General features: G+C 35.2%; 2 protein-coding genes across 2 annotated transcripts; one reads left to right on the top strand and one right to left on the bottom strand.

Annotated features, from left to right (window-relative positions):
- The first annotated feature begins 1,685 nt into the window (after positions 1-1,685).
- LOC122035774 (tetra-peptide repeat homeobox protein 1-like) lies at positions 1,686-6,000 on the top strand. Its single transcript, XM_042594877.1, has 3 exons — positions 1,686-2,842; positions 2,919-3,016; positions 5,691-6,000. Exon 1 carries the CDS (start codon positions 1,768-1,770, stop codon positions 2,374-2,376), a length of 609 nt encoding a protein of 202 aa, XP_042450811.1. The 5' UTR covers positions 1,686-1,767; the 3' UTR covers positions 2,377-2,842; positions 2,919-3,016; positions 5,691-6,000.
- A 68-nt stretch (positions 6,001-6,068) lies between these two features.
- On the bottom strand, positions 6,069-7,457 carry LOC122035775 (transcription repressor OFP7-like). The gene is made up of 3 exons (XM_042594878.1): positions 7,332-7,457; positions 6,936-7,068; positions 6,069-6,882 (listed from the first exon to the last, which is right to left on the bottom strand). Exons 1-3 carry the CDS (start codon positions 7,455-7,457, stop codon positions 6,179-6,181), a joined length of 963 nt encoding a protein of 320 aa, XP_042450812.1. The 3' UTR covers positions 6,069-6,178.
- Positions 7,458-13,930: the final 6,473 nt, after the last annotated feature.

Below are 13,930 nucleotides of genomic sequence, written 5' to 3'. Positions count from 1 at the left end.
TTTTATATATTTTTTCTTTATAAAAAAATTATTTTGATATAATATTTAAAATATAATAATAATTATATAAATAAATAGTATATCGAAATTATATTTAGATAATTAAAAAAATAATTTATATAACTTAAAGATATTATTATTATTTAACCAAAAATGAAATTTAAAATAATAATATAAATACCAAAAAAAAGTAAAAAAAAATACAAACAAAACAAAGAAAGCTCCAAGAAAATCTGACAATATTTATTTTTTAAATAATATTTTATATTTTTATAATTTTTTTTATACATATCCGTATGTATTTATTTATATAAATTTTGTCATTTTTATTTTTATTTTTTTATTAATTTTATATATTTTTTCATTATAAAAAAATATTTTGATATTATATTTAAAATATAATAATAATTATATAAATAAATAGCATATCAAAATTATATTTAGGTAATTAAAAAAATAATTTATATAACTTAAAGATATTATTATTATTATTATTTAACCAAAAATGAAATTTAAAATAATAATTCAAATACCAAAAAAAAGTAAAAAAAAAAATAAAAACACAAACAAAATAAAGAAAGCTCCAAGAAAATCTGACAATATTTATTTTTTAAATAATATTTTATATTTTTATAATTTTTTTTATACATATCGTATGTATTTATATAAATTTTGTCATTTTGTCATTTTTTTTATTAATATTATATATTTTTCATTATAAAAAAATTATTTAGATATAATATTTAAAATATAATAATAATTATATAAATAAATAGCATATCAAAATTATATTTAAATAATTAAAAAAATAATTTAATAACTTAAAGATATTATTATTATTTAACCAAAAATGAAATTTAAAATAATAATTCAAATACCCAAAAAAAAAAGTAAAAAAAAAAATACAAACAAAATAAAGAAAGCTCCAAGAAAATCTGACAATATTTATTTTTTAAATAATATTTTATATTTTTAGATTTTTTTATACATATCCGTATGTATTTATTTATATCAATTTTGTCAATTTTTATTTTTATTTATATTAATTTTATATATTTTTTCATTATTAAAAAGTTATTTTGATATAATATTTAAAATATAATAATAATTATATAAATAAATATCATATCGAAATTATATTTAGATAATTAAAAAAATAATTTATATAACTTAAAGATATTATTATTATTTAACAAAAAAATGAAATTTATAAAAATAATTCAGATACAAAAAAAAAGTAAAAAATAAAAATACAAACAAAATAAAGAAATCTCCAAGAAAATCTGACAATATTTATTTTTTAAATAATATTTTATATTTTTAGAATTTTTTTATTCATATCCGTATGTATTTATATAAATTTTATCATTATTTTTTTTATTTTTATTAATTTTTTATATTTTTTCATTATAAAAAAATTATTTTGATATAATATTTAAAATATAATAATAATTATATAAATAAATAACATATCAAAATTATGTTTAGATAATTAAAAATAATTTATATAACTTAAAGATATTATTATTTAACCAAAAATGAAATTTAAAATAATAATTTAAATACCAAAAGAAAAGTAAATAAAAATAACAATTTAAAGAAATTAAATAAAGCTCAAGAAAATAGATTTCCTTTTCTTGACTTATCTATTTAATCCCTCGCTATGCTTCTCTCTCCTCCCCGCTTTTCCCTCTCTCGATCACCCTCTGCTTCTCTCGCCTCCCCGCTGTTCCCTCTCTCCATCAAGCACCGCCACCCCTCCTCCGCATGGATCGGCCTGTCAAGCGGCGAAAGACCTCAGCAGCGGCCGCTTCCGCCTCTGCTGAGGCCGCTGCCGCCTCTTCTAAGGCCGCGGCCGCCTCCGCTAAGGCCGCTGCCGCATCAGACGGCGATGTCAACTCGGATGACGAACAAGTTGCGGACGCCGTCCCCGTTCCAGTCGCCAACCCCGAAGCCGTCCCCGACGCCGTCACCGTCACCGTCACCGTCCCCGTCCCCGTCCCCGTCCCCGTCCCTAAAGCCGTCCCCATCCCCGACCTCAATGTTCCGGTCCCCGTTCCCGACCCCGTCCCCGTCCCCGTTCCAGTCGCCGTCCCCATCCCCGACCTCAATGCCCCGGTCCCCGTTCCCGACGACGTACCCGTCCCCGTTCCAGTCGCCGCCCCCGCTGTCCCGGTTCCCGTTCCCGTTCCCGACGCCGTCGCCGTCCCCGTTCCAGTCGCCGTCCCCGCAGCTCACCCCGCGTCCCCGGCTGTAGAGATTCAGTACACGTACGACGAAGCAGGGAGACTCACGGCCGTCCAATACATAACAAGGCCCAATGTCTATCTACAGAGCTTGAGGTTTGGCACTGGCAGTGGAGAAAAGAGAGGGTAGACTCGTTGGCTTGACTGGTGCGATAATTCTTGATTTTTTTTCCTTGAGGACTTGTTGGCTTCACTGGTGCGATGTATTCTTGATTTTTTTTTTTTTTTTCTTGACTTACTTGTTGGCTTCACTGGTGCGACCTATTCTTGACTAGACATAGACATGACAATACAATACAATACATCAATGAACTTTTTTGCCATAGGTATTAAAGTAGTTTAATTTGTGTCGAGCTCAAGTCTGACATAAAGTGGCTCGTAGTCTTATTTTACTCTCAGTTCCACGAGCCCTAATTCGCCGCCTGCCCTAAACCCCGCTGGCCGAAGCGCGTCATGATCGCCGCCGCCGCTGGCAGGTCGATCCTCCGCTCGCCTTGCCTCAGGGGTGCTGCCTCGAGATCCGGATCAGTGCGGCCTTCCCTGTTTCGCTCCGTCCCAAAGCAGAGGCATCCGTCTGCGGCCGTTCGCTTCCACAGGTGTCCGCCAGCGGCTCGCGATCCCTTCCTTTCTTTCTCTTCTTTGAGTAAGATTAATTTCTTTCGGATTGTTAAGGTCCCCCGTCGAGGCGAGCTCTGTGTGGAATCGATGTTGCCGATGCACAATGCCACGGCTTCTGCGTTGATGACGTCGATGCTCACGATTTCGCGAAGGTTTGTCCTGTGATTTTCTTTCAATTGGTTGAATTCGTTAATTCTCGTTGATTTGTTTATCTAAAACAATCTTGTAACATAGAAGCATATGTGTTCGTTTGCTTCATCTGCTGTCGACAAAATAGCGATGCATATTCTTTATTTTCTTATTGTGACCATTGCTTGACAAACAATTTATAAACCCATAATAAGGACTCTACTTATTGAAGCAAATTAAATCGATAAAGAAATAATAAATAAATTTAAATGCATTACCTATCCTATGTGTTTTATTTGTCAAGTAGCATTAAATTTTGTTTTTTAATTGGACGGGGTAATCAGCAGGAGTGTTCTCCAAAACTAGCTCACTTTAATTTGAGTGCTGGTAGAAAGGAAATCTTTGGTTATAGTAGAAACACGTCAAAAGGTAGTTCACTGGATTGATTTAATACCCAAGTGCTTCCAACTTTTCAATAGGAATGTAACTAATTTTACTAATGTCAAATTTCTCAAAATTTATGGGTTTTTTTTTATATTCCAATTCATCTCTAATTGACTATATAAAGGAACTCACTACAGTTTGATTGAAATGTAATTGTCAACTTTCTAAGGAACAAACAAATCTTCAACTTGATGGCCAGAATCTAATTTTTCTTCTGCTCTGCAGGTAATTGCGCCTATTACTAGTTGTAACAGCCTATCTGTTTTGTCTTCTCTTTTAAGATGTTTGGTGAGACCATTTTGACGGGTTCTTTCATTTCATTTTGTTATCCAACATTCTTCCCTGTCTCAATTTCACTTAATTCAATCACATCACTTCTGGTTCTATGATTGTATTCCTTTTCCTTTTGTGTGAGCCAATTAGCAGCATACTGATTTTTCTTCATTCAACCAGCTGCGATTGATGATGTGTGACAATTACTAGGTGGAGTCTAGCAAGTTAGTTACTGATGTTCTCACATACACAGGTTGGCATATGTTCTTTTGAGCCTCTTGTTAATATTCTCTTTTGAATCTGATTGATTCGACCAAGTCGTGTCAGAGTTGAGTCAATTGTAAGATGATGCGACAAACATGGATGCCCTTGAGCATGACTTCTCTATAAATATGTAGATTAAGTATGCAAATGGAATATGAGATTGTATTAGCACAATGAAATTTCTCATATGAAGTTTATGCTTTCCACAATCTTACCTAGATACTATATTACTACTTTAAAGCCACTTTTGAGAATGATGCAACAAAAATATTTTATTCACATGGCTCATAATAAGGACACACCCAGAAACACTCTTATTTTTTTTCTAATATTTTAATTAACAACCACAGGATGCTTAAAAAATGATTTATTTATTTTTATCATAATGTTGCTGTTGTCAGTGACTTGCTGCCAATTTTGCAAAATAAAAATCATGGCAAGTTGTTCATATGGAGAATTCATGGAACTTGCACTTACTCACCATAAATGTTTGCTTCCATGTGTGATTTGGTGTTTTGTTTGTGATATTCCATTTCAATGAGACTTGCCTTGAAGCTTATTCATATATGATCCAAACCTTCCATTTTTGTTTGGATGTGCTTTGCTTTGCTTCCTTAAAAGTTTAAGCCCCTTCCTCTAATGGAACTCTATTTGTTAGGTTAGTCAATTGCACCAATGCATTTCGGAGTCATTAGCAAAATACAGCTAGTGTTTCCTTCACTTGCATTGGGCTTCAGCCTTCAGATTGATGGCATGCTCTAATACTTAGGCTCTTCTTACCCTCTTGGTACTTGTGTTAGATACAAAAACTTAGACATTGATACTAATGAACAATTGGTACCCCTATTGTTCACTAGTAAAATTTTTAGAAATAGCTATGTCGGATTTGCAGTGCCTCGAGTAATATAGATGGCATGTCGCTTTCAATGGATATATTGCTTTGTGTGCTTGGTCTTGCTGATTCTTTCATGCCTGTCATAATGTCTCCATCATGAACTCATAACATAACTGTAACATGGATATCTGTGATCTACAGAAGGATCAGAAAAACTGTTAGTGTTGCATTTACGTGTCAACAAGAATGTTTATTTTTAACTCGTCATTCAATTCAATCCCTCACCCCAAAACTTATTAATCTATATCTGGTCAAACTTAATAGTTTGTAGATATTTCATGTACTGATGTCTTGTATGTATATCAGCTAGCAATGAGGATGTATGATGGTTCACAAGCGGATCAAAGCAATACTTTGGTCAAAAACAACCAATACGTTTAGAGAGTCAGCCATCATTGTGGAAGGATTAAATTAACACTCGTGAGCATCAGATAGATGAACCAAATATTCAATTGTTTTTCCCCGAGTTATGAACTTTAAATGAGGATAATGTATGATCTCCACGCTGCAGTGTGTTGCTCATGAAATAAAAATGCTTCTTACCTTTTTCTATTCAATGAACTTGTATAGCATTTTCACTGATTGTCTCTCTACCGTTCCATTTCCTCAATATGTTGACAGTTTCATTTCTAAGCATTATAAACATTTTAGCACTATGTTTGTTTGATCTTGTGTGAAAGGTTATTCCTGATGCCATTTCTGCATTTGTCGAGTCATTTATTCAAATCAAGGAGATTTTGTTCAATGTAGCTTTCGACATTCTTGATGTTCTTTTTTATCATTTTGATTGGAGCTTAGATACTTGATTCTTTATATTGTAGATGGATGAGTTGTAGATTCGGATTTTCGAGGGGCAATGCACGGGTGCAGATCTTTAATTTAGATTGCTGTTGGAGATGGATTGCAATACTCGTGACCATATTTTTCGCTTCATTTCTTCTCGACCTTCTTGTAGCTTGACAGTAAACTGTCTAATAATTTACAACTTGTCAAGATGTAGCATTTATGAATTCTTGTCCGGAATCTATATAACTTGTGCTCAAGGCAATGTGAGAATTTATGTGCCCACCTATTTATCTTTTCTGTCAAAACAAGTCTGTTCTCCTAAAGTTACAGAAAACGTTTCGTCCATATTTTCATATTAAATAATATAGCGTTAGATAAATTCAAGTAACGGTCAATTCTCTTTGAGATCGAACTTAGAATATAATGTTCTTGTTATTTATCACTGATCGGAAAGAGCTCGGAGGAGCACAAAATTTATTAGTCGATCTTCAAACAGAGCGTGAATTAGAGACACGAGTTCAATCTATTTGCCAAACATTGCTTCACAAATGTCCTCAAATGCTTCGAGGATGACCTGACGGTGTCGGCTGGAGTTCAGCTTGAGGTACGAGTGGAGGAGCTGCTCCAGGTCTCGGGCCCTGCTCATGCCGCGCTCCACGATCATCTCCACCATGGAGCTCCTGAAGTCGCCGTAAGGGTCGGTGGACCGCTTCACCACCGGGAATCCTCCCGCGTTGGCCTTCGCCGGCGAGATGGAGAGCAATGGCCGGAGTTCCGTCGTCGTCGAATGCGCCGCGTGCCTTCGCGGCGGACGTCGTGTGGACTTCAAGCTCTTGCTACTAGTGCTCTTGTTCTTCGTCCTCTTGCTGTGGTGGTAGAATTCGGAGGAGTCGGAGGAGAAGCTCTTGGACGAGAACAGTGTAGTTCTCGATTCCTCCTCGTCCTCCTCCTCTTCCTCGCTGCTGAAGAGATCGAGCTCGTCCTCGTTTAATGAGTCCGAGGAAGAAGAGTAGGGGAAGCTCTTTCTCTGACCAAAAGGTACCTTGCGCCTCTCTCTTTTAGTTTCCCCCCGGGGCCCGGCTTCCACTTTCTGTCCTCCTTGCCGATCGAGGGGAGCAACGGCTCGGAAGTTTCGACCGACCGACGATTGCGGCAGTTGATGGAGACATGCACGACCGGAGCGACGCAGCGGCGCTGCCGGATGTCGGCGGGAAACGACCAGTAGTGCTGGTCGAGCTTACAACGGTCATTCCACCCGTGGTTGACCGTCTCCGGCAGACGCGTCGCCGGAGGCTTGGTCGCGGCGGCGACGTTGGCGGCGGTGGAGCAGGAGGAGGCGAGCAGCATCCGTGCGAAGCGCTGCTTCAGCTTGCTACTACTGCTTTTACTGACCGATTTCTTCATTTGAGACGCCTGTTAGAAGATGAACAAGAAGACGATATTTATATCAGAACCTTGACGGGGTAGAATCGGTGCTTGGATTTGGATTGTCTCGCTCGTGACCTTCTTTAAGCTCCCCTACCGAATAATTATTCCGTGACGTCAACACGCGACGGGTGCAATCCAATCAGTCGAGTCGTATCTGAACAATAAAAGTTTAGTAGACGAAGCAACGTAACAACGGTCTGTCGGCAAATAAACATTGTTTGATGCGTTCTTCTTGTAGGTTGCGTTGCCAATGGAGAGGCATTCAGATGCCTTCTCGTTTTGCCAAGAACGCTGTTGCTACGTCCTTGTCTTGCACGATGGCCACTTCTGTAAGCAGACAAAGCAATTGAAACTGGGGGGCAAACACTGTCCATCTGTTCCCAAGTACAAGCTCTCCCTGTTGGAAAAAGGAAGAGGATCCATGCACGCAAAGATTGGTGACGAAGATAAGTAGCAGTAGCAAGCCAAGGGGAAGTGGACAGGCATAAATGCGATCTAGTGCTGTGGTTGCTGCTTACTCCTGACACGGAGTGGAGGCGATGTAAGTGCGGTGTCGTTATTTTGTAGCAATTGGACTCTTGTGTAACAGTCACAGTGGTAGACTTCTCTTCTCATTTCTTTTGACTTTGTAGACGATGTGTGGGACCTATTGAAAGATCTGTTGTCATCCATCCCAGCTAATGTTAGGTTAGAGCTATAAAATTAGACACAACCCTAATCATATACAATTCTCAGTGGACTTTTAGGAAAATCGATAGTGATTTGAAAATGGAGAAAATAGTTTTGAAAATAACTTTTATCTGTTCTCATTTCTAATGATGTGTTTTCACGTGAACACTTAGAACGAGAAAAATAGAGATGCACTTATTCATGTGGATGGTTCAGCTCCGGTCAGCGCCGGAGAGGGCGTCCACATTGCTGTGGCAGTACCAAGTGCCAAGGAGAGTGGAGAGAAATACCAGTCGGGAGATTTCCCTCGTATCCGAGTGGAAGTTGAGTGGTGATAGCGTAAAGGTGGATAAGAAAAATGAGGAAGAGTGTTGACCAAAATATATTTTCTTATTGCAACAACTTTGATAGTGAACTTCTTGTTGGAATTTTGGTGGATCGATTAGAAAATAAGAATATAGGAGAAACTTTTTAAGAAAATATGAGGATGGAGAGCTTCTATGAATTGGAACGTTTATTTCTTGTTATTTGATAAATGATTATATTCCTATTTATATATTTAGATTCATGTTTCCATGTCCTTTTACAATTAATACATCATAAAATAATTAATTTTTATTGTTTTTTATACTAATGACTATTGTCAAGTTAAGTTGTTCTTGACGTTGTCCTAGCATAGTTGAAGAAATTAATTTATTTTTGGAATAAGTTCACATGTCAACATTCCTCCCCTCCCTCCCCAAAAAAAACTTTGTTTTTCCTTGAACTCCCTACAAATTCTTTAGGTATTGAAAAACTTCTGCTTTTAGAGGTTTTGTAAATATATCAGCTTGATTTCACATGAAGTAATTCTTTTTTTTTACTTAATATACTCCTTATGAAATGAAAGTGAGTATCAATATGCATGCTTAGATCTTTCATGATGAACTAGGTTTCTTTGCTAGAGCAATTGCCGATCTATTATTGACATAGATTTTGGTTGTAACTTCTTGTTGCAATCTAAGATCTTAGAGTAATTTCTTTAACCAAATCGCATGACAAATACAAGAGATTACAACAATATACTTAGCTTCACAAGTTGATAGAGTAACAATTTATTGTTTCTTTGAAGACCAAGTGAATGCAACATTACTAAGATAAAACACGTATTCAATAGTGCTCTTGTGATCATCATAACTTCCATCCCAATCGCTATCATTGAGACAAAAAACTCTATATCTTTTATTGATAAATAGAGAAACTCATAATCAATTGTCCCTTTAATATATCTAAGAATTCTCTTAACTGCATATAAGTGAAATATTTTTAGAGTTTCTATATACCTACTTACCAAACCAACTCCAAGTAATATTCAGGCCTTGTACATGTTAGATACTTGAGGCAATCCATAAGACTCTTATAATAAGTTAGATTCATAGGTTTACCTTCTCCGTCTTTAATCATTCTAATGTCGTACTCTATGGGTGTATCCATAGCATAACAATCTTCCATTGAGAATTTTTACAGAATCCCTTTGGCATATTTTTCTTGTCATACAAAGATTCTCTCTTCTCTTTGTTGTACATCAATGCCAAGGAAGTATCTCATCAATCATAGATCTGTCATTTCAAATTCTTTCTCCATTAATTACTTGAATTCTCTAATCATGAAGATATTATTGCAAGTAAAAATTAAATCATCCATATAAATACATACCAATAGAATATCTCTATATGAATTATTCTTTAAGTATAAAGAATGCTCGTAGGGGTACTTTGTGAAGCCTTCCTTTATAAAGTGATCATCAATTCTTGAGTTCTAGGCTCTAGGAGTTTGCTAGAACTTGTAAAGTGCTTTCTTTAATTTGTATACCTTTTCTTCTTTCCCTTTGATGATAAATTTTGATGGTTGCTGGATATATACCTCTTCTTTAATATTTTCATTAAAAAAAGTAGATTTTATGTCCACATGTATATCTTCCATCTTCTTTGAGCTGCAAGAGAGACAAGTAATCTTACTATTTCAAATCAGGCTAATGGTGTGAAGACTTCTTTGTAGTCAATACTATACTTTTACTTGTATCCTTTAGCAACTAACCTTGCTTTGTGCCTTTCAACTTCTCTTGTTACATTTGTCTTTATTTTGAACACCCATTTGACTCCAATAGCTTTATGTCTTTGAGGAAATGAAGTGAGTTTCCATGTATTATTTTTCTTTATAATAAGAATCTGTTCTTTCATTGCTTTTCTCCACTTTGCATCCTTGGAGACTTCATAAGTTATAAAATCATATCATGCGAATAAATACAAATTATTAAGAGCAAAGTCAGTATCAATCGCTCAGCTAGAGTCATATATGTCTTAGATACTCTTTATTCTTTTCACAATTAGACTGTTTGGATCATCACTTTCTAATTGAGTATCAACTTGTTGGGGGTGATGATATTTCTTCACTCTCTCCTTGCTTGTTTTTCTTCTCTTTATATTCTTCTTCAAATGAGATTTGCTTCATGTTATGTCGTCATTATTATTGTTATTGTTATTCCAATTCCATGTTTATTTTTCATCAAATTCCATATCTCTTGATACCATGAGCTTTTGAGTTATAAGATTGCACAGTTTATACCCGCTAGCATTCTCACAATAGCTTAAGAGAATACATTTCTGACTTTTATCGTCAAATTTTGTCTGCTTCTTAGTTTGTACCTTTGCAAATGTTATGCTTCCAAAAATATGAAGATGATCCACCCTTGGTTTGTGTAAGCTTCAAGCTTCCTCTGGGGTGATGTCTCTAATTCCTTTAGTGGGAAACATGTTTAATAATTATACAACACAGATAACAACATCTTTCCAACATTATTTTGGGTATTTTTCTCTTTCAACATACATCAAACCATATTTAAAATAGTTCAATTTTTTCCTTCTTGATACACCATTTTGTTATGATGTTTAGGGCATTATGAGTGGATGAATAATATAATTTTCCTTGAAAATAATTCTCAAACTATGACAAAATCTTTTCACCTCCTAAATCAATTCACAAATATTTTATCTGACATCTACTTTATTTTTCAACTAAAATTTTAAATTACTTAAATTTGGTGAAAACTTCTTTCTTCTCTTTCAGCATATATACCTAAGTTTTTCCGTTATAATCATAAGTTAAAGTCAAGAAATACATATTTCCACCAGTAGAGATAGGTTTGATGGGTCCATAAACATCAGAGTGTGATAACTGTTATATTCAAGCCCCTAAATTCATGGTTTTAATCCTTTCTTATGTTTAAATCCGCATTTGTACTATACTTTACGAGGATGGATTCATTTTGGACTTTTAATACAATTTCCTTTATATTTGTGGAGTTTTATGCTAATTTGTGGAATTGATTTTGTAGGCGATCAAGGGTTTATGGATTTGAGTCGAATCAAATCAAATTAGACTTAATTTTGGATTTAAATTTGGAGAACCGATCGAGAACTAATATGATCCATCCATTCAAGATTTGAGGAGAGTTGGGTCATCCATCAAAGATCTGGTCCATTAAGCTCAAAGGAGAGTAGATCACAACCATTGATTAGATCTAAAGACTTTGACCCAAATTTGAACTTATCCAACCGTTGATCTAGATCTGGAGTAATTCTGGCCATAGATTAGGATTTGATTAGATTTAAAATAAGAAGGAAGCTACAATGTGCTCATTCGTTAAATTGAACATTATGAGAATGCACGCAGAACACAGGAGTTCCTTCTCTGATCATGATCGTTGGAACTCTCCATCTTCCTTCTCACTACAGAGGTCAAGGGCTTTTCCTTACTTCTCAGATTCCACCTCCAAGATTCCAATCGAAGTCTAACCATCTCTTCATTTATTCCATCGTCGATCGCAGGATGTCAACACAACCACCGAGGCTACCAAGTTCTTGGGTTTTTCCAGCTTGGAAGAAACCCTAATTCCATCCTTCTTCATAGCTTAGCATCAATGATCTCCATCAACAATCAAATCTTCAATAGAGCATCATCATATTCTTTTTCTTCACCATCCATCAGCTGTGCTAACTGATACAAGTTAGGAAAAAACCCTAGCTTGTTTTGTGAGCAAAATTGCAATCTAGAGAACACATTATTGATTGATTTGTAGTTCCTTTTCTTCTACTTGATTTGTTTGATTGTGAGCACAATTTGTTCAAGTCCCTCATGCAATGGAAGTTAGATCTCTTTGATTTCATTCCTATACTTGTTGTTTGCTTTGGATTGTTGATGTCTTGGTTAACTTGGTCACTTCATTATCTCTATTGAGGTTAGATGTAATCAGATTTGGGTTAGTTGAATAGGATTTGTTACTTCCCTTACTTAGATTTCATTTGGTTCTTGTTTAGGTTACTTCATTAATGTTGTTTACAACTTGGTTGGATTTTAGGATTCATGTAGATTAGCATGTCTTACTTACGGTTCCATAAATCTCCTTACGATGTAGTTTAATAAGGTTCAGTTTTATTAGTTGCATTATTTCATGCTTGTCTTTATTTCCTTTGTGGTTGTACATTAGTTTACTTTCTTATCAATTGTATTCATTTCTTTTTATTGTCATTAGACTTAGCATTTCAAAACCAACCCCAAAACTCCAAACCAATAACAACTCAATCCTAAGCTTTATCATTATCAGCTACATTCCTTGTGAAAGATGATTCGGGTCACCTATACTATATTGGTGCACTCACCGAGGGTTTCAGTACTTTATTATTTGATATACATTTCATGACAAAAATAGGGCTTATCAAATTTGACACTGTTACCAGAGAATATAAAGGTGTTTGATAATTTTAGGATTGTTTTTTTTTCTATTTCACATCAAATTTGGAAAAAATTATTGTTGAGTCCTTTAATATTTAGATATTCATGTGTTTGATCATATATGTTTTTGTGTCTTTTGATCATACTTCCTAGTATTTCAGTGTAAGATTCGAAACTTTTTTTGATTATGGTTCCATATTATCAGCATTTTAGAGGTTGGATGAGAGTCAGTACTACCAGCCTAAATCTCATTATTATTAGCTTGATTCTTAGTACCACCAGCTCTATCAACAAGGCATGTATGGTTTATTTTCAGATTCCTATAATTCTAATTGGACAAACTCTTTGAATTTCAGGTATGAGAGTATGCAACAGTACATTTCTATGCAACTTCAATGTTATCCACCTCCACTACATGATGTGTATAATCTGGTTCCTAATGCGTATATGCCTGATTAGAGAAATCATTCAGATTATATATATGGAGGAGCACAATAACAAAATGCTCAGAATTTTTCAGTTGATCAATATCTAATTGGATATCAAGACAATTCAATGTTTGACCACAACAATTTGAGCCAGCTCCTTGGGGCAGATTTCATGACTTTAGTATAGATATTCTTGTCCCTAGTCATGAAGAAACCCCTGTGCAAGGGTTTAAAGAGATTATGTAGGAATTCACTTTACAAATGCAACAACAAGCCACTCTTAGTCTTCAGTTCCATCAGTAAAATGATGGGAGATTACAAACTTGTCGATCTAGTTAAATCAAATGACATTATCCATCAACCAAATGCTAACACAAGACACCATTCAGTCTCTCTCAGAGGTCATTTCTAATGGTATCGACGTGTTTGAGGAGATGGATTGTGGAGGTAGAGATATGGATGTCTATGATTCTGTCACTCCACAGGACTCCTCTATTTCATTGTGCTATGGAGACGATGTTGTTGATGTTATGGATTCTGATGATGATAAGGTATGTAAAAAGGAAATTATTGTTGTTGGAGATTTTGATGATTTCAATGTAGCGTGTAGTATTCATGATGAAAGTGGAGAGGTAGTTGATGTTAAGGATGATAAGGTTGTTGACCTATAGTTAGATCAACCCATGGAGTTAGGAGTAATGGACAATGGGAGATCTGCAGACTTAACACTCTCAGTTAAGTTGTTGGACCATATATTTGATTATACAGCAGGAATGGATCTAATCCCTAAAGTTATCTTCACCAAGAATGAAAGGAAGATTTCACCGCTTCCTTTTGATTTTATTATATTTAGATCTTATCTGCTTTATTCTAACTTGGTGATTTTCTTTAATTATGCACTTTAAAATTAATGTTGAGGAGGCCTAAGGCTAAGGTGATAAATGTAACAATTTAACTTTTGGGGTGGATACTTCAACTAG

The sequence above is a fragment of the Zingiber officinale genome, unplaced genomic scaffold (genome assembly GCF_018446385.1).
Source record: "Zingiber officinale cultivar Zhangliang unplaced genomic scaffold, Zo_v1.1 ctg105, whole genome shotgun sequence".
Lineage (NCBI taxonomy): Eukaryota > Viridiplantae > Streptophyta > Magnoliopsida > Zingiberales > Zingiberaceae > Zingiber > Zingiber officinale.
This window is presented reverse-complemented; position numbering and strand designations above follow the sequence as displayed.

Coding starts and splice junctions, on each gene's coding strand:
- LOC122035774 (XM_042594877.1), top strand. CDS start 1,768: ATGGATCGGCCTGTCAAGCGGCGAAAGACCTCAGCAGCGGCCGCTTCC.
- LOC122035775 (XM_042594878.1), bottom strand. CDS start 7,457: ATGGACAGTGTTTGCCCCCCAGTTTCAATTGCTTTGTCTGCTTACAGA. Junction 7,069..7,331: donor ATCTGAATGCCTCTCCATTG/GCAACGCAACCT, acceptor ATCTTCTAACAG/GCGTCTCAAATGAAGAAATC. Junction 6,883..6,935: donor GACCAAGCCTCCGGCGACGC/GTCTGCCGGAGA, acceptor AAGCTCGACCAG/CACTACTGGTCGTTTCCCGC.